Here is a 19720-nt window from a genome sequence, read left to right as displayed (position 1 = left end):
GATCACCATGTCTTATTTGGCACAAGGCATCAAAGAGGATTTGAAGGTGCTCGCGAGTGAATTGGGGTTGGACGCTGCTCCCAAATTCAAAATCATAGATCTCAAGAAGGCCATTCTGGAAAGCAAAGAATATGATGAGTTTTGCAAAGAGTTGCTGAAAACTATCATAGGTGATAGAAAGGAAGAGAAGAAGAGAAAAGCTGAAGTTGAGGAGCAGCGGAGGAAAGATGAAATGGAGGAGCAACAGAGGAGAGATGCGATGGAAGAACAACATTTGGGACTGAAAATATAGAAACTGAAAATTGTGAGATAGAATCCCGATCAGGTGGAAGGACTCTGTTTGAAAACGGTAAAAGTCCAAGCAGAGAGTTCCAAAATCTGATCAAGTCTCTACCTTGAAGGTTTTTAACAACTGGCTGTTGCGAAGATATATCTTCGCAACAGCCAGTTGTTAAAAACCTTCGTATGGTACCGGAGAGTGACGTCATCCTTGTATAAGTCTCTACCTTGTGCTCTTTGAGCGGCAAGCTCGCCAGATATCGCTACCAAAGAAGGAATGGGTCACTCATATTCTAGGACTACTACCTCATGAAATAAATCAACTGATTGCACGAGAGCCAGAGAAGAATGTGAAGAATTATGACCTTGTAAAAGAACTGTTGATGAAAAAAATTAAATTGATGGTGAGAAAGTTTCGTCAGCCATTTGTCTCACATCAGAAGAAGCAGACTAGTATTTGGTCTGACTTTCATCGTGAATTATGTGCATATTTTGATGGCTGGACATCCGCTTTAAAAGTATCGATCAGTTAAGGGATTTGATCATCACGGATCAAATTAAAAAGCGAAGCCCAGTTGATTTCCGAGATTCATTTAGACGAATGGAGTAATTTTATCTCTCCTACCGAACTGTCGGAAAAGCTTGATTACGAAAGTGTTAAGAGACCTGTCAAAACATCACAAAATTTTCCTAGGTTGGACCAAGGCCCATGTAGGTAATCTTGGAAACGAGAGAGCAGACTCTCTAGCCAAAGCTGCAATCAACTTTTGACAATAAACTTGATAACCCTTTCCCACTAATGCTTCTGAAGCGACAACTTAAACAAGCAACCCTCCAGAAATGGCAGCAAATTTGGGACCAAGGAACAACAGCTAGGAAAGTGCACGAAATTGTCCCTCGAGTCACATACAACAAACTAAACTGGAATAGGGAGGTGACTATCTTCATAACAGGACATGACCCATTCCGTATATGTCTACACGAACGGAAATGCCATGCCGCCGAACAGACATATGTGCCTGCAGTATGGTAGATACTCCTGTTCACTATGCAACAGAGTGCAAATTTACAAAACATCTACACATGTACAAATATTCCAAAAACAATGGTTCACTCAAATAATCAAAAACAAAAACACAGCAGCAAGGATTACAAGCCTTGTCAGATATGTACACGGCAACGAAAAACAAAAAAATCTGTCCACCAGATTTATAAAATAATGTTTTAAATGTTACAAAAATAAGGGGGAGAAAAACAGGAATGGATAAAAACAACAAAAATCATATCCACATGACTGCCACTACTAACACATAACCATTACATGTAAAAGATATAGCATGTACTAACGGGACCCAAACAAAAATTTTTATAACATTCCCCTTAACAATGATGTAAATGTGATAACCACAAGTGTCCTTCATGCCGCTATTCTAGCTAGGGTGCCGGGCGGGACAACAGGAATGGTTTCATAATAACCATATATATTACATATGTAGTTTATATTTATATATATTCATTTTTTTTAAATATAAATATAACCAGCCAGAGAGTGAGTCAACCAAAACACCAACACCAAATTAGCTAAGGCTCTCTCCAGACAATCCCCCATTTAAACCAAGCCCACATTGCTCACCAAAACAGGGTTAGGGCGAGACGACTCCACCTGGCAGTTATATATATATGCATATAAATGTGCGTATATGTGTGTTTCTCTTTCCTCTATTCAAGTTCTTCATGCATTTCATGTCCACAACACACGTGCCTAGTATTCATGTTGCTTACCGAATAAGGTGCTAAGCGAGATGCCACTGGTGATCCCTAATTGTATATATTCCCCCCACACAATACTTCTATTTCGTATATTTTCATTAAATCCGCAGGATCGAGTGAACTCAACCCAATAAAACTGATGCTGGCTTCTAGTCTGCAAGTTATGAAACCCATTTGCTCACCAATGAGGTGTTAAGCGAGATGACTCGCTCCGATGGATATATATATTTATTTATTTTATTTTATTTTTTTTTATTTCACAATAAGATTCTCATTTCTTTTGTATCCTGTGTATATAATATGGCAAGTGTAAGATAACAGATGAGATGGCATGGGGGAGGGGGGAGCCCTTAATTGCTTTTAAAACATACCTCCATCCTAATATGTGTACATTCATCCATCTTAACTAAACCCCGAAACTTTTCCAACTCCTAATCCCATATCGTCTGTAATCACCACAAAATTTGTCAATCGCGACAGTATCCAATTGTCCGGGGAAAATATGTTGTAAAAGTTTGTATGTTCTTTTTTTTTTTTTTTTTTTGACACAAAATAAAGTGTTCCAGACTCTGCCACGAAGCTGGGCTGGAAGAGATCTCGGCAACGGGATAAGTCCAGTGGTAAAGTTCTGGCATTCATTCATGTCAAAACATCACATGCTGGTGAGTGGGAACGACAAAAATTTCCAGGATAAGTTCTGCAAAATCAAGGACATCAAGAATAAAGCAGGAGGAGGATGGAAATTTGGAAATAGACAAACTGAGGAGAGCGAAAGTCAGATGATGTGTTATGGGTGTGGTAATACGGGCCAACATCATGGCTGAAGGTGGTGATGATGATGATGATGATGCCCATTCATTGCTGTGATTGGAAAAGGCCATAAGAAGAATGTGGTGAAAGGTTCAAGAACTGAAAGGCTGTCTTTTGTGAGCAGGTATGTCAATCCCTAAGGATATATTGATCTATATTGGAAGATGCTACAGGAGCACTTCTGTTGATGATGTGTTCAACTTTATGAAAGCCGAAAATGTTTCGGTGGGTGATTATGAACAGATGAGCTTCATATTCATCTTTTTACATAATGGTACCAGCTGTTGTCGGTGCTAATCTACTGACAGACAGTTCTTTCTGACCAATCGGTGGTGTTGTGCGTCATTTCTACCCATCCAGTTGTAGGGTCAATGATGTTTTATAAAATAATTCAATGCTTAACGAGAAGATAGATCAGCCCATACCTGATGCAGCCGTAAACTAGGCTATCAATGATGTTTGATAGAATCCCGTCAAATCTGCCCACAACTAATGCCGCCGTTAACTCGGCTGACATTCCGGTCTCCAGTGGCGATGCTGATCAGGCAGTGCAATCGGAGCAGTGACTATCTGTCAACTTGAACTCTCATGTCTCTACTAAAGGTAGACTGTTTATTACCAAAATGTCCGGGGTCTTCGAACTAAAACCCATGACTTTTTACTTTGGTTATTTCCTGTAACTATGATGTAATATGTTTAATGGAAACATGGCTTGTAAATGATATGTGTAGTGAGGAATTATTCGATGACAGATATATCATTTTTTAGTTGTGATTGTAGTGACTCCCATAGGTTATGAGGTGATGGAGTGCTTCTTGCTGTCAAGAATAGTTTTTGTCAGCTGGTGTTCGGCTGCTGAAATTTCCAATAAAAACACCTTGGTTACCATTAAACTTTCTCAATTTTTTAGCGTTCATGTATGTGTTATTTATTTTCAACCATCGTCTATTCACTCATTGTATAATGAATTTTACGATACAGTTGATATATTATCTAATTGTAAGTCTAATATTTTAATTTTTGGTGATTTCAATATGTCTTCAATCAATTGGCAATCAAATACTCATATTAGTTCTTTCACAACTGTTACATCTGAATTAATTATTTCATTTTTGACCATTCGTTTATCCAATTAAATGTTGTAAATTCTTACAGTAAAATTTTAGATCTTTTAGTGGTTGATGAAAATTGCTTTCTGTTTGATCTTCATAAAGCAATGAACCCTCTAGTAAATGAAGATCCATATCACCTAAACCTATTACAGTCAACTCTCATTTTAATTTTGATTTGAGATATAATTTCAAGAAAGTTGATTTTTTTTGCTTTAACTGATTTGTTACGTTCTGTTAATTGGATTTTTTTTGTTAAAATTTTCCAATGTTGATGAAGCCTTGCATGTTTTTTATGATGTTATTTACAACACACAGGGTGATTCGGAAGAGATGGGAAAAACTTTTCAGAAACGTCTGGTATTTGCCTTCATCAAGGCGTTCCAGCAGAAGATACAGGGCCTTATTAGAATGTCGTCAATGATTCCTGCCCAAATATTGATGGAGAAGCATCGCTGGTGCGCATGTGGATATGGGACATTTGGATTTGCAGATTCCCAGACATTTTTACTGTGGGTATTAAATTCACCATCACTTGCGAAAGTGCATTCATCTGAGAAAAGAACAGTTGCCACAAAATCTGGGTGAGCTACACTCTGCTCTAGGAGCCAGAGTGCGAAGTCTGCTCGATGAGCATAGTTTTCATTCAGTGCTTGAGCTCGTTGAAAACGGTATGGGTGCAACATCTCACCCTTCAGCACACGCCATGTTGTGGATTGTGGCGCGCCAGGGCCCACAGCCTGCGTGCTTGTAGTTGGCTGATCTGCCACCATCTCCGAAATCTTGTCTTCCACACTTGCTGTTCTGGCAGTCCTTGTACGACCTGCATCAGACCGAGAAGCAAGAAAGGATCCTGTTTTGCACTGCTACTGATGTAAGGGTACAAATGTTTTCAGATTGGGAAACCGCCTGTGGGGAAAACGCTCATCGTACATTCGTGCTGCCTCTGTGGTACTTCCGTTTACAGCTCTGTAAATAAAATGCATGTCTACTTTTTCAGTATTACTAAAGTGCGCCATTATCCCATACGTTACAACAGTTAGAACGGTTGGACGCTGGAATAATTTCACAGGGCTGGCGTCTGTGCATTTTATTCACTGCGACGCGGATTTGCATACGGTTTCTTCTTCCCCAGGTTACATTTGCATGCAAGGTGTTCTTTTTCTCCCGATAACTTTCAATAGAAATGCGGTTTTAACGTTTATGGAGTGGTCGTTTCGAAACGTGCTAGCATGTTTGAGTTTCATGTTAGACCATGCATTCTTTGATAATTGTTTGTATTGGTGTGTACGATAACCTCAAGGGGATACAAGTTTTCCCCATCTTTTCTGAATCACCCTGTATTTAATTAGTGCATTCCTAAGTTCAGGAGTAAGGAAAGTAAATTCTCACCATGGTTCTCCGATATTGTTAGATTAATCAAAAGAAAGAATAGATTACTCTTAATTCATATCGGAATGGTCACTCTGAATCTTTTTGTAATCTGCGCAGTGTCAGGGCTGAAATTAAAAGTAAAATACGTTTTCAGTATAATGATTATAATTCTTCACTTGAGAAAATTATATTAATCACAACCCCCCTAATAAATTTTGGTCTTTCTGCTAAAATTTAAGATCCCGAAATTGCTTTTCCAGTGTCATGTCTTACTGTGGCAGATCATCATCTGATTTTCCTGTTATTGCCGAATTTTTTAAAAAGTTTAGTTCAACGCTACAACATCTGCCCAACATCTTGTCCAATAAGTTATGATTTTGCGAATAGTTGTTTTTTGGTTCCATTATTGAACATGTTTTGTCTGCTATAAAAAAACTCAAAAGTCGTAAAAGCCAAGAGGCGATGACTGTGTTCTCCCATACATTATTAAGGGGGTGTGGCTCATATTTAGCTGTCTCTCTGTCTATCATTTTTAATATCTCTATTAGTTCAGGTGTCTTTCTTACAATTTGGAAGACTTGCTCTGTGTTGTCTGTCTTCAAAAGAGGTGATATATCTGTTATAAAATATCAGCCTATAGTTAAAATAAATTCTATTTGTAAGGTATTTGTATGGCCACGTTCGTTTCTGGTTTTCTAGTTGTCAGCATGGTTTTATTGCCAAGAGATCTTCATTAACTAATCTAGTCAAATTTTCTCAAGTTATATCACAAACTATAAATAATATGCAGCAAATTGATGTTGTTTATAATGATTTCTCAAAGGCTTTTCATTCAATAAATCATATTCTTTTTCGGAAGGTCAGGGGTTGGGACTTTTCTGGACATCTGCTCCAGTGGGTTGAGTTATATCTTACTGGGAGATCTCAGAGTTATTTTTAATGACTGTAAATTCTCTTGTTACGCATGTTATTCTGGTGGTCCTCGGGGGGGGGGGGTGTCAATTTCAGGTCCCTTTCTTTCTATTTTATTTATAAATAAATAAATATTTTATTTATAAACCTGTTTGTACACTGGTACTAAATGCTTAATGTTTGCTGATGATATAAAAAATTTTCCATGTTATTAATAATGTTGATGATGTTGCTAAATTAAAAGAATCTATTAGTAAACTTAATTTATGGTGTGTAAATAATAAGTTGTATTTAAACATTGGTAAGTGTAAATTTATTACCTATAGTAGGCATTCTGCACTTATACATAATTACATAAATGAATGAATGAAAGCCAGAACTTTGCCACTGGACTTATCCCGTTACCGAGATCTCTTCCAGCCCAGCTTCGTGGCAGAGTCTGGAACACTTTATTTTGTGTCAAAAAAAAGAAAAAAACATACAAAATTTTTACAATATATTTTCCCGAACAATTGGGTACTGTCACGATTAAAAAATTTTGTGGTGATTACAGACAAGATGAGATGGGGAGTTGGAGAAGTTTCGAGGTATAGTTAAGATGGATGAATGTACACATATTAGGATGGAGGAATGTTTTAAAAGCAATTGAGGGCTCCCCCATGCCATCTCATCTGTTATCTTACACTTGCCATATTTTATACACAGGATACAAAAAGAAAAGGGGCGCGGTAGCCCGGTCGATAAGATGCTCGCCTAAAGTACCAAAGGATGTTTAGAGGTGTCGCGAGTTCGATACCCAGTTCGTCCTTGTCAGAAAACTTTCCTGACACAGGGGTACAAAAAAAAACGGCGACTTGACCGCAGCAAAGATTGCTACCGCAGGGAGTCCCCCATCGAGGGGTTAACGCACCAACCTCTCGATGAGTATGAAAAACAAGCCTGCCGTTCGGAATCGGCAATAAATTGTAGGTCCCGGTCTAATTAGCCCTCGTGGGCAGAAAATGACCGTGGTGCGACATAAATGATCAATGAAATGATCAATACAAAAAGAAAAAGAAACGAGAATCTTATTGTGAAATAAAAAAAAATATATATATATATTGGAGTGAGTCATCTCGCTTAACACCTTATTGGTGAGCAAATGGATTTGATAACTTGCGGACTAGAAGCCAGCATCAGTTTTATTGGGCGGATTTAATGAAAATATACAAAATAGAAGTATTGTGTGTTATCACCTTATTCGGTGAGCAACATGAATACGACTATATGAGTACGCACGTGTGTTGTGGACATGAAATGCATGAAGAACTTGAATAGAGGAAAGAGAAATACACATATACACACATTTATATGCATATATATATAACTGCCAGGTGGAGTCGTCTCGCCCTAACCCTGTTTTGGTGAGCAATGTGGGCTTGGTTTAAATGGGGGATTGTCTGGAGAGAGCCTTAGCTAATTCGGTGTTGGTGTTTTGGTTGACTCACTCTCTGGCTGGTTATATTTATATTTTAAAAAAATGAATATATATAAAATATAAACTACATATGTAATATATAAGGTTATTATGAAACCATTCGTGTTGTCCCGCCCGGCACCCTAGCTAGAATAGCGGCATGAAGGAAACTTGTGGTTATCACATTTACATCATTGTAAAGGGGAATGTCATAAAAATTTTTGTTTGGGTCCCGTTAGTACATGCTATATCTTTTACATGTAATGGTTATGTGTTAGTAGTGGCAGTCATGTGGATATGATTTTTGTTGTTTTTATCCATTCCTGTTTTTCTCCCCCTTATTTTTGTAACATTTAAAACATTATTTTATAAATCTGGTGGACAGATTTTTTTGTTTTTCGTTGCCGTGTACATATCTGACAAGGCTTGTAATCCTTGCTGCTGTGTTTTTGTTTTTGATTATTTGAGTGAACCATTGTTTTTGGAATATTTGTACATGTGTAGATGTTTTGTAAATTTGCACTCTGTTGCATAGTGAACAGGAGTATCTACCATACTGCAGGCACATATGTCTGTTCGGCGGCATGGCATTTCCGTTCGTGTAGACATATACGGAATGGGTCATGTCCTGTTATGAAGATAGTCACCTCCCTATTCCAGTTTAGTTTGTTGTATGTGACTCGAGGGACAATTTCGTGCACTTTCCTAGCTGTTGTTCCTTGGTCCCAAATTTGCTGCCATTTCTGGAGGGTTGCTTGTTTAAGTTGTCGCTTCAGAAGCATTAGTGGGAAAGGGTTATCAAGTTTATTGTCAAAAGTTGATTGCAGCTTTGGCTAGAGAGTCTGCTCTCTCGTTTCCAAGATTACCTACATGGGCCTTGGTCCAACCTAGGAAAATATTTTGGTTATTTAATAGACGCCGCCTCAATACACGTACTATTGTGTTTCTATTTGTTGGATCTAGAAGTGCTTGAAGGGAGGAGTGGCTATCACAGTTATTATTAAAACTCGTTCTTCTGCTCCTGTTGCATAATGTGCAGCTGCTTCTATCGCTAACAATTGTGTTTGAAAGTTACTATTGTTTTTATCTAACGCTGCTTGTATTGTTTGTGTATACACAATAGGCTACCCCGACGCCTTCATTGGTTTTGGAGCCATCTGTGTATATGTGGGTGTTTGCTAGTTTTATATCATGGCTGTCAATCGAAATTTGATTGGGGATAGTTGAGCAGAGGGGTGGTGGTGCCAGCCATGTTCCCGTGCTTCAAAGTTATTGGGGTCAAAGTCTAGAAGTTCTGGTTGAAGGTTTTTCCTAAACATAACTGTGTTTGTGTAGACTGCTTCCATTTGGAGCTTTAGGTGTAGTGGGCAGTTGCCTGTGATCGCTTGGAGTCCGAGCATAGCTGTTGTGTCATAGGCTCCGGTTATTGTTAAAAGAAATTTCCTCTGTGCGCTATCTAAGACCTGTTGTGTTTTTTTGGTTGGATGCTTATACCAAGCTGAGGCGCCATGGGCTATGAATCTCTCGACTACCGTCTTGTACACTGCTCAAAACAATTAGGGGAGCAAGCAAAAAAGCGAAGAAAACCGTGCGAGACAGCCACGTATTGGCATACAATGGATAGTACACGCGTATCAATGCGCAATACAGAAAAAAGACGTAATAAAATTTGGAATTAAGCTTTAATTCTTTGAAAATATGGAAAAAACATGAAAAGATGATTTAGGGCAACAATTTGGTTGCATGTAAACGATAAAAAAAGTACTGTTTAGACATGATGCATGAGTTTTAATAGGGCATGTGGTCTCGAACAGCTAAGACTGTTGCACACCTGTTTGCCATGGATGCGATGAGGTTATCGATCCGACTTTGGGGAATACTGTTCCACTCCTCAAGAAGTGCAATCTGCAAGTCTCGGACAGTAACAGGCAGCCTTGGTCGCACAGCAATGCGTCGTCCGAGCATGTCGCTCGATTGGATTCAGGTCAGGAGAGCACGCTGGCCATTCCATACTCTGTATTGTTTGCTTCAAGCATGTTCTCCACCAGACGAGCTCTATGCGGTCGGGCATTATCATCCTGGAAAACAAAGGAATCTCCAATGGCTCCAGCGTAAGGGATGACATGAGGTCGCAGTATCTCGTCTGCATACCTTCGGGCCGTCAAAGTGCCATTCCGAATGATATGCAGGTCCGTACGTCCGCCTATGCTGATTCCACCCCATACCATCCAACCAGCTCGTCTGTATTGTGACCTTTCACGAACGAATGCGGGGTTATTTCGAGCGCCCCTGTCCCTCCATACCAGAACACATCAGGTGTCACACTCCAGACTGAATCGGGACTCGTTTGTAAACAGCACTTGGCTCCAATCATGTTGCTCCCAATCTCGATGTTCAGCAGCCCATCTTCTTCGGGCCGCACGGTAGCGTGGGGTCAACGGAATGCAGACCATTGGCCTACGTGCATAGAGCCCTCCCTCATGAAGCCGATTACGTGCTGTTTGGCTGGACACCCTTCGTCCTGTTGCCAAGAGCAACCGTCTTTGCAGCTGCGTAGCATTCTTTGTTCTGTTTCGACGGGCTGTTAACTGTATATACTGGTCATCAGTTGCTGTAGTGGTGCGTGGCCGACCTTGCCCTGGTCGACGTCTAACATTTCCTGTTTCTTGGAATCGATTCCACAGCCTTGCAACAACACTTCTGGCGACTCCAACAGCGTCCGTGACACTACATTGTGTTTGCCCGGATTCCAGTCTGCCTATAACACGCCATGCCATGGATTCCGGTAAATCACGTTGTTGAGACATCCTCAAGTCACCTTGTCTCGAAAAAAAAATACTGCGCAATTGAATTTCACAGTTACGGCAGTAAAACAGACGTTTCTGCAACATCCCAATTTATGCCCTTATCTCCTTTTTCTGGTTTTTGACGTCATGAACTTTGATTTGCATATGAAGTTTTCTTCTTCCGTTTCCTGCTAAGCTTTAAATTATGGATGATTAATTTTATGTTACTTATCAGTATACATCTTTGCGTAATTTTGTTAAAACCATGTGCTCCCCTAATTGTTTTGAGCAGTGTAGATGGTGTTCCTAAATCTTTGTGAGGTGCCCCAGGATTTTCCTGCTATTTTAGTTAGTTTAAAATGGAAGCTTTAGTTCGTGTTCATTAATGTGTGATTCCCAGCCGAGGTCTTTTAGGATGGTTACGCCTAAATATTTAAGATTGTTTACACATTTAATATTTTTACCATTAATTTTGATCCTAGGGGGATATTTATTTTTTGTGAAACAGAGAAATTGTTTTTTTTTTTTCTGTTGAGATTTTGAGGTTATGTTTATTAAGCCAATTCAAAAAATCGTTAAGAATTTTAGTTGCCTTTGTCGCTAGCTGTGATACATTAACTGACCCTATCACAAAGGCAAAGTCATCAGCAAAGGCCTGGATATGGGCATCTTCCGGGAGGGGGATTGTTAGGGCTTGATTGGCCACAAGATTCCTCAAAGTTTGCCCGCTACACGAACCCTGTGTTATATAAATGTATAATTACAGTATTTTTTTTTTTATTCAAGCATAAAAAGTACATATACAATTGAAGTAGTTATACCCAAAGAGCCAGGAACGGCTCATACTGGATATTTAATACATAGACAAATCGTCTAACAAAGTGAAAATGATACACAATAGAATAACTATAGGAAAGAAAAAGAAGGGGGGATTAACAAAATATATAATTAAACAGTGACAACCATGGTGGTGGTGTTTTGAGTAATTAACATGGAGGAAAAATTTACAAGGTAAAAAAAAAAACAAAAGTGCTGAGGACGTGTAAGCTCAAGGTGAAGAGAAAAAATATATTTATACACATATATACACACAAATAAGTTCAGAGGAAAAAATAACAAATTAAATATATATACACCATAATTTAAAAAAAAAAAAAAAAGTTCAAAAGTGTTTTTCTATGTTTGTCTCAGATAAGAGATAGGATTTAATTAATTTTTTGTAGGTAGGCAGAGAGATATTTGTATCGAAATTTAAAGGAAGTGAATTATAGAACTTTGGAATAATATATGTAAAGTGTTTTCTAGCTATTGTTTTGTGTATTAGTGGTAGATTGTAAGTACTATTTATTCTTGAGGACGAGCGAGTGGTATTAAGGTTGAAGGAAAACTGAGTTTTGTAAATGAGCAATAGTGATTTGTAAAAATAAAGATGGCGAAGGGGTAATATTTGTAGGCGGTTATAAAGGGCAAATGTAGGCGTGTGATAATCATTAGTAATAAATCGTAAAATTCTATTTTGAATAGAAATGATTGGTTGAAGATTAGTAAGGTAGTCGCTGCCCTAAGCAAGAAGACCGTACATTAGATGGGAATGGAAAAAAGCATAGTAAAGTGTTAATAAAAAGGTGTTCGTTGAACATTGTTTTAAGTAATAAAATTTGTAAAGCATAAATCTAAGTTTATTTAATAAATATTTAATATGCGATTTCCATTTCATATCTTGGTCAATATGCAAACCTAAATATTTTATTGTACTGACTTGCTCTAGATCTTGACAAGTGCAAGAAAAATCATTGTTGCTGTTGATATCATGGAGAGTAATACTTACGCCAGATTGGTTAGTAGGAATTAAAGAAAAATTAATAAACTTGGTTTTAGTAACGCTAATTTGGAGGTTGTTAGCACGGAACCAATTTCTTACTTTTAGGAGATCATTATTAACAGTATTTTGAAGAGATTGGTAATCAGAAGCAGAAAAGAGAAGAACCGTGTCATCCGCGAACGCAATTATTTCACCTTCAATATCAAGTTTACAAAAATCATTGATGAAAATAGTAAAAAGAAGTGGGCCGAGTACTGAGCCCTGAGGAATACCTTTTATTATGTTCATGGGATCACTAATGCTTGTAATACATTTAACAGATTGTGTTCTATTATGTAAATAAGATTTAAAAAGATTAAGTGCATTACCTCTAATACAGAGTTTTTCAAGTTTATGGAGAAGGATTTCATGATTTATGCTATCAAATGCTTTTCTTATATCTAGAAAAACTGCAACAGTCTTTCTTGATGCATCAAGGTTATGTACAACAGAGGAAGTTAATTTAAGGATGGCAGATTCAGTGTATTTATTTACGAGGAAACCATACTGATTTTCAGAATAAAAATTATGGTTAGATAAAAATGAATGGACTCTAGTTTTTAATATAGTTTCAAAGATCTTGGAGATAGAAGACAGAATAGAGATTGGTCTAAAATTGTTAAAATCATTTTCATCACCTGATTTAAATATTAGGAAAACAGCTGATTTAAGTGAATCTGGGAAAACACCATTTACAATGCAATTGTTAATCAAGTCGGCCAGGAGCACAATAGTGTCACCCGGTAGACATTTTAGAATTAATTAGGTCAGTACTCGAAACTTTGTTAGATAAATTATTTATGATCTTTACTACTTCATCAGGTGTAGTTGGGAAAATAAAGATGGAATTGCTGTTATTAGAGATATAGTTTTTGAAGTCATCGGATATTGGGTGAGATAGAGGAGAAATGTTTATAAAATGTGCGTTGAATTCATTTGCTATTCGAATCATATTAGTACCTGAAGGCAACGTGACAGGGTTTTCATTTGTTCCTAATATCTTATTAACAAATTTCCAATGTTTGATAGGTGAATTGCAATTAAAGAACTGATTTTGAAAATACGTGTATTTGGCTAGTTTTATTTTTGATTTGACAAATGATGTAATACTACGGTAAGCTGTTTGTATCAGAATATCAAATGGATATTTTTTAGATTTTAGGTAAAGTTTTTCTTACTCTTAATATAGAACTTGAGTTCTGGTGAAATCCAAGGTTTAAAAGCAGCTTTCTGTTGTGTAGGCTTAGTTGTGATATATTTTGTAAAGTTGTAGATTATATTCTCGAGATAATATATAAATTCATCAAACCGAGAATGGGCAAGCTTATGCTGAAGAGTAAATTTATAATTATCTAAATAAGATGAAATGCCACTATAATCAACAATTTTGTATTTTTTGTTAAAAAGATTGGGGGATGGCTTATTAGAGTTATTTACAGTGTAAGAAAGTTTACATAAGATAGGATAATGATCAGTAATATCAGTTAAAAAAACAGATGAATAAATATTAGTTAGGCGGTTAGAGTTGCGCAGAAAAATGTGATCGATACAAGTATTAGATGGAGGTCTTGTTGTATGAGAGATTAGAGGTAAAAATGCATGATTTCTTAGAGTGTCAATATATTCGGAATTAGTATTATGTGTTGGAGCTAATAAATCAATATATTAATATCTCCAATAAATAAGATATCTTTATATCTAAATTTATGTAAAAATTGATTTAATTCATTGACAAAATAGTTAACTTTGAACGAATGAGATCTATAGAGACAAATTATATTTAAATTTAATGAAAGATGATGTAAAACAATTACCTCGCCTGACAGGAAGGATCCATAATTTAGTCTTGAAAATTAATGTGATTTATGAGTATATACCACACCACCACCAGAGTTGTTATATTCTCTACAACATGCAAATAAATCAAATCCATCTAGATTATATACACAAACCTCTTCACTGAAAATCCAAACCTCAGACATCACAAGCACATCTATAGATGATAAATTTTCGTGTAAATATGTTATTAATAAATCAAAAAATTTTCTGATACTTCTGATATTAAAATGTACAACATTAATATCTGTGGTAGATTGAGAATCGTTGTTCTGAGAATGGTTTAAGAAGTTACAGAACTCCTCCAGGGTACTAAGATAGTTGAAGTTTATTTTAATCTCGAATGAGATAATAAAAAAATGTGATACAGAATAAGCACCCCGGACGGAAGCCCAGCAATAGATAATGGATGCTCAATAGCACTACAAATCTGATAATGAATGACGATTAAAAGTATGGGTATAGGTTTTCTGTTCATTTCAATTTCGCGATTTAGGAAAAAATTTAAATTAACAAGTATCAAGTCATTATCATTTATAGTACTAAGAGTAGTTTTATAGTTCGTTCTCGAACAACAATAACCATTCTTGCATTCAGCAGGAAAGGTTAAATAATATGATCCACAAATATGAAATGGTAAAAAGTTGTAAGATGACTGAAATTGTACATTGTATAACTTCTAGCATAACACAGTTTTGAAAATAGAGTATTAGATTTGAAACGAGAAAATAATTAAACCTAAACGTGGAAAATATGAATAAATCGCAATTACTCACTCTGACGAAAAAATCTGACCAAAGAATAGTTACAATTATTGAATATGTGCACCAAAATAAATAAATGATAAAGCTAGTAGTTGTTGGATGAATGGGCAGTAGTTGTATAACAGTACAATAATTCGGATATTGATAAATAGTTAATGTAATTATAGATTTTGCATTTGTATGCAATTTGGGATGAACCATCAAATACAAATTATCAAAAATAATTAAGCCATCCATACTTGTAAATTTGAAAGCAAAAAGATATTTGGTAGATGATATATTTAAGCATAACATAGAATGGAACACATTTATCAGCATCAAGCGAAAATGAGACAAAATATAAGAGATTCTAATATGCATAAACAGTAGTATAAAAAATTAGCCACATGTTTGAGAATAAGGTATTGGAAAATAAATGAGAGGAACAAAGTTAAACATGAAATTGAAAAATATAAACCAATTATAAAATAAATATTTTTATATGATGAAAATTTTTTTGAATACTTAATATTAGAGTTAATTACTAAATTTATAGTTAATATTATTATACAAGCAAAATCAGTAAGAACGATAGTGGCAAAATCGTAAAGGAATTTATTAAATACTGTTGGCTTTCCCTGTACGCTTGGTAGCCAGTTCCCATTAATACATTTAAGCCAGAAAAGTTAACCTCTCCATTGCGTTGTGTAACTTCCTACAGAACTTGAGGTCTCCTTTTCTAGTGAAGAGCAACCTTGTTGTACTGTATAACCCAGGGTTAAACAAAATTCTAAACCAATTAGAATTTATTGAGAGACTTGAAAATAAATACGTATACTCCGATTCCGACTCCCTATCCCTCTGATCTAACTCCAAAAAAAACTACTCCTCCTCTCTCTGTTAAAATCTGTTTATATATTGATTGATAATTTCAACTCCGCCTTTTTGTGCTATTTCAAGACTTTCCATTCGCTCATCTTGAAATTCTCTTTTCCCGTCTGAACCTCTTTTTAGTATTAAACATAATTTCATTGACTCATCTCCTTCTCTGGGAAAATCTCACATTCCCATAACCTATGACCCTACCATTTAATTTAGATCCGTTCCACGTCCATAGGAACCGTCTAGACGCACATTCCTTCGTAAATCAATGCATTTGACCAGTGACAAAGATTAGCCTTATCTTATTTTTCATAAGATTTCCAGTGCCATGGTTTTCAGCTTGACACAAATATTATTTTACCCACCTAACGTTCTCAACTAGGGTCCCGTTTTATTACATTTTCTCGTTATCTCCGACTACATACAACTGCATTCCAAAATATAGCTTTTCCCATAAATTCAACAGTCTGTCTCCTAGGATTAAACTTTCCCATCACATGCGATTCACTATTACCCAAAATTTTGCCTCCTGACCTACATTCTTATACTATCGTAGGTTTCTTTTACCTTCACTGTAGCTTCTTACTTCTCTTTCTTTCTTTTTTTTCTGCTCATTTTCCTATGCTATCACTACTACTATTATATAATATCTATAAAATATTTCAATTTTCCCTAACTACCATCAATTAACTCATCTCGTTAAGATTAACTATCTTTAATTAACTCATCAAGTTAACAATACCATGGTGAATTATTTCAAAGAGTTGATTGTCTGAAGGATTTAGGTGTAGTATTTCACAGTTCTTTTTCATTTAACCAACATATTAATTATATTAATCCAGAAGTCTTGGTTTTATAATTCTTAATAGCAAGCTTTTTCACAATGTTGAAACTATCTTGTTGCTTTTCAATTCCTATGTTCAATCTGTTTTGAAATACTGTAGCATCATTTGGAATCTGCATTGCTTATTTAATATAGTTAAAATTTAACATGTTCAAAACAGGTTTTTACGCTATGTATATTTTAAGAAACATCAGTAATATGATCATCACTTATTGAAAATAGTCTATACTTGTTTCTATGACTTTTAAATGTTATATTTTAATATTTAAAAAAATATTTTCATTTAACCAACATATTAATTATATTGTGTCTAAACCATCCAGAAGTCTTGGTTTTATAATTCTTAATAGCAAGCTTTTTCACAATGTTGAAACTATCTTGTTGCTTTTCAATTCCTATGTTCAATCTGTTTTGAAATACTGTAGCATCATTTGGAATCTGCATTGCTTATTTAATATAGTTGAAATTTAACATGTTCAAAACAGGTTTTTACGCTATGTATATTTTAAGAAACATCAGTAATATGATCATCACTTATTGAAAATAGGCTATACTGGTTTCTATGACTTTTAAATGTTATATTTTAATATTTAAAAAAATATTTTCATATTTTGTTGTCTCGATTTCCTACTCGATTAAGCAAGATTTACCATTCAGTATTTTGTGCATTTGTTTCCAAAATTTTATATTTCCTGATTAGAGAGAGAGAGAGTAATTCAGAAACTCATGCTAAGGTGTTTCCAAATTAAAGTTTTCATCCTTCATGAGTTGCTTATTTAAAACCGAATGAGAAATTTAGGTTTTGAAGATTGAAAGTAGTTAGTCGTTCAATGAAAAGCGTATTTACGGTTTTGCTGTCAGTGGCTACACGAATTTTACCGCCCCTTTCTCTAGTTCAACTTTTTTGACTACTCTTTCCGCAAATTCAATACCCTGTGCTATAACCCGCTTCCCCCCCCCCCCATATGAATGCAAGTACACATGCGTTAAAGTCAATTCCTTCACATGCTTGCACACTGTTTTAGTCACTCACGTGTTTGACACTGGTTTTGGTCACTGGTTATTTGCGCTCGCTCTAGGCAATATATGGTGTCTCAACGCATTCCCCCCCCCCCGGGTGGGTCCTCAAAGGGGGGGGCCTTGTGAAAACTATATCTGGTTAAAATTTTCAAAATTAAACATGTCTCGCCGGGTAGGGGGCCTCAGAAAAATCACTACCCGAGGGCCCAGGATGCGCTTCAGACAGCTGACTCTAAACCACTCACTGAACTGGTCCCACGCTCTTTAGCTCACTCCTTTGGTCACTCACTGACCTAGTCACTTGCTGTCTAGGCGGAGATGGATTTATTGGGGGTTATACAAATTTTACCCCCTTCCTCCATTTTGCTAATTTACTTGGTCACTCACTCCTCAAATATTGCCAACCCTCTGAACTTGATGCCCTGGGCTATAGACCGTCTGTAAATAGGACATTGTCTTCAGTAGCGGGGCGTGAGGGTTTAAAATCTGAGTGTTGCTGGAAAAATAATTTAAGAAAAAAAACTGAAGAATATCAGCAAAAAAAAAAGCAGATCGAGTTGAATATTTTTGGAACTAATAGCTGGGCTATAACTAGAGGGACAGGGAAAGCAACTGCTCCGGTTGCAAAATTTAGGGGGCTGCAATTTTAGGTGAGAACAAAGAACACCGTTATAAAATTATCGAATTTTAAAGTTGTTGCTGCAAGTTGATAGAAAAAGCCCATTTAAATAATATGAACTTCTGCTCATAGACATACACTATGTTTACCCTCTTCTATGCTCTAAGAAAACTAGCCTAAAAACACTGTATTACAAATACAAATATACAAATACAAATACGACGCCACAACAGGCAAATTGCCCAACGAGGTGGCTGACTTAAGAACATCATGGATCCCCGAGCCATTTTTTGGAGGCCCTACCTACTACTGCTACACCCCAAATGCACCCCCTCCCCCGCGGAACCCCCCAACGAATCGGTACATGCGGGAATGTGCTTGTACGTGTAGTGCAACCTGACGTAAAGTTTTTTGTTTCTGTGTAATGCTTGTTATGTGTAGTGCTGTCCCCAGTTTTTCTAACTATGAGTGAAGTGTTATGGTTGAATGATTTACCGTTGTAGGACTGTTGCTCTCTGTGGCGAGACTTTTTAACGGGGAGATCGGCTCGCATTTGCGCCTTGAAGTTGGGAACCACAGAAAACCAACTTCAGCCGACCACCACTGTGGGGTTCGAACCCGGATCCTCGCATCACGAGTCCGCACTATAACCACTCGACCACCACAGCGGCTGGAGGGATTATTGAGAGTCTATCTCTGTACTTAGTAGTATGGAAAACTTTATTTAAAGACAAAGAATATGAGTTTTCGATACAAAAATTTTCATAAATCAAGTGTACAAAGCTGAAAATTTTTAATGAATTTTCTTGATTTTATCGTCTTGTTTGAAAATTATAAGCAGTGAATGAAGTTAAAGGTATTATTTGTAAATGTACATGTCATCAATGGGTGTTGTAGTGTTTCTTTTCATTTTAAGAAAGGATACAAGTTTGGTGTGCTATAAAATTTTCTTTCAATTTCTAAAATCGTTCACAGAAAGATAAGTTAATTGTCTAGAATGTGAGTAATTGAAAGAAGAATGCTGAATGTTCCCCAAACGAATAGCCAAGTCTTCAAAGCGTATTCGTGAACACCAAAAGTTGCTGAAGTGGAGCAGAGCTCGGCTGTGGAAGCCTGAGTTTCCAGCAGTGATTCCCAACTATTTCAGCGCATATGTCAAGCAGATCATAGGTAAAGACTAAACAAGTATTGAGCGAAACAGAGTCCACAGAGGGCCCCTCTTGGGGTCCCTCGTGGATCAAAACAGTCTGTTTGGTCGGGCCCAATACCAGGTATCAAGTACTGAGCTGATATGAATAGAGTACAAGCCAACTCAGGGTCCCATATGGATCGGCCGGCAGATAGATGGAATTTATTTTAGATGGATTCAAGATAGAATTCTCTATTGAACGAAACAAAGACCACAGAGAGACCCACCTT

At 36.6% G+C, this 19720-nt stretch overlaps 1 protein-coding gene across 7 annotated transcripts in view; it reads left to right on the top strand.

Annotated features, from left to right (window-relative positions):
• LOC149086528 (transmembrane protein 117-like) overlaps positions 1–19720 on the top strand; it is a 255499-nt gene that overhangs the window by 226785 nt on the left and 8994 nt on the right. Inside the window, exon 8 of one of the 7 annotated variants that reach the window (XM_089255990.1) lies at positions 12265–12332. The exons of the other annotated variants lie outside the window; for them this stretch is intronic. Coding sequence (XP_089112116.1) covers positions 12265–12302 — 38 coding nt within the window. The 3' untranslated portion in view covers positions 12303–12332. Of the gene's footprint in view, positions 1–12264; positions 12333–19720 lie in introns of those variants that run through there. 7 annotated transcript variants of the gene reach the window in all.

The sequence above is a fragment of the Pholcus phalangioides genome, unplaced genomic scaffold (genome assembly GCF_987345545.1).
Source record: "Pholcus phalangioides strain wild (caught in Gottingen) unplaced genomic scaffold, Ppha-v1.0 ptg000004l_1, whole genome shotgun sequence".
NCBI classification, from domain to species: Eukaryota; Metazoa; Arthropoda; class Arachnida; order Araneae; family Pholcidae; genus Pholcus; species Pholcus phalangioides.
This window is presented reverse-complemented; position numbering and strand designations above follow the sequence as displayed.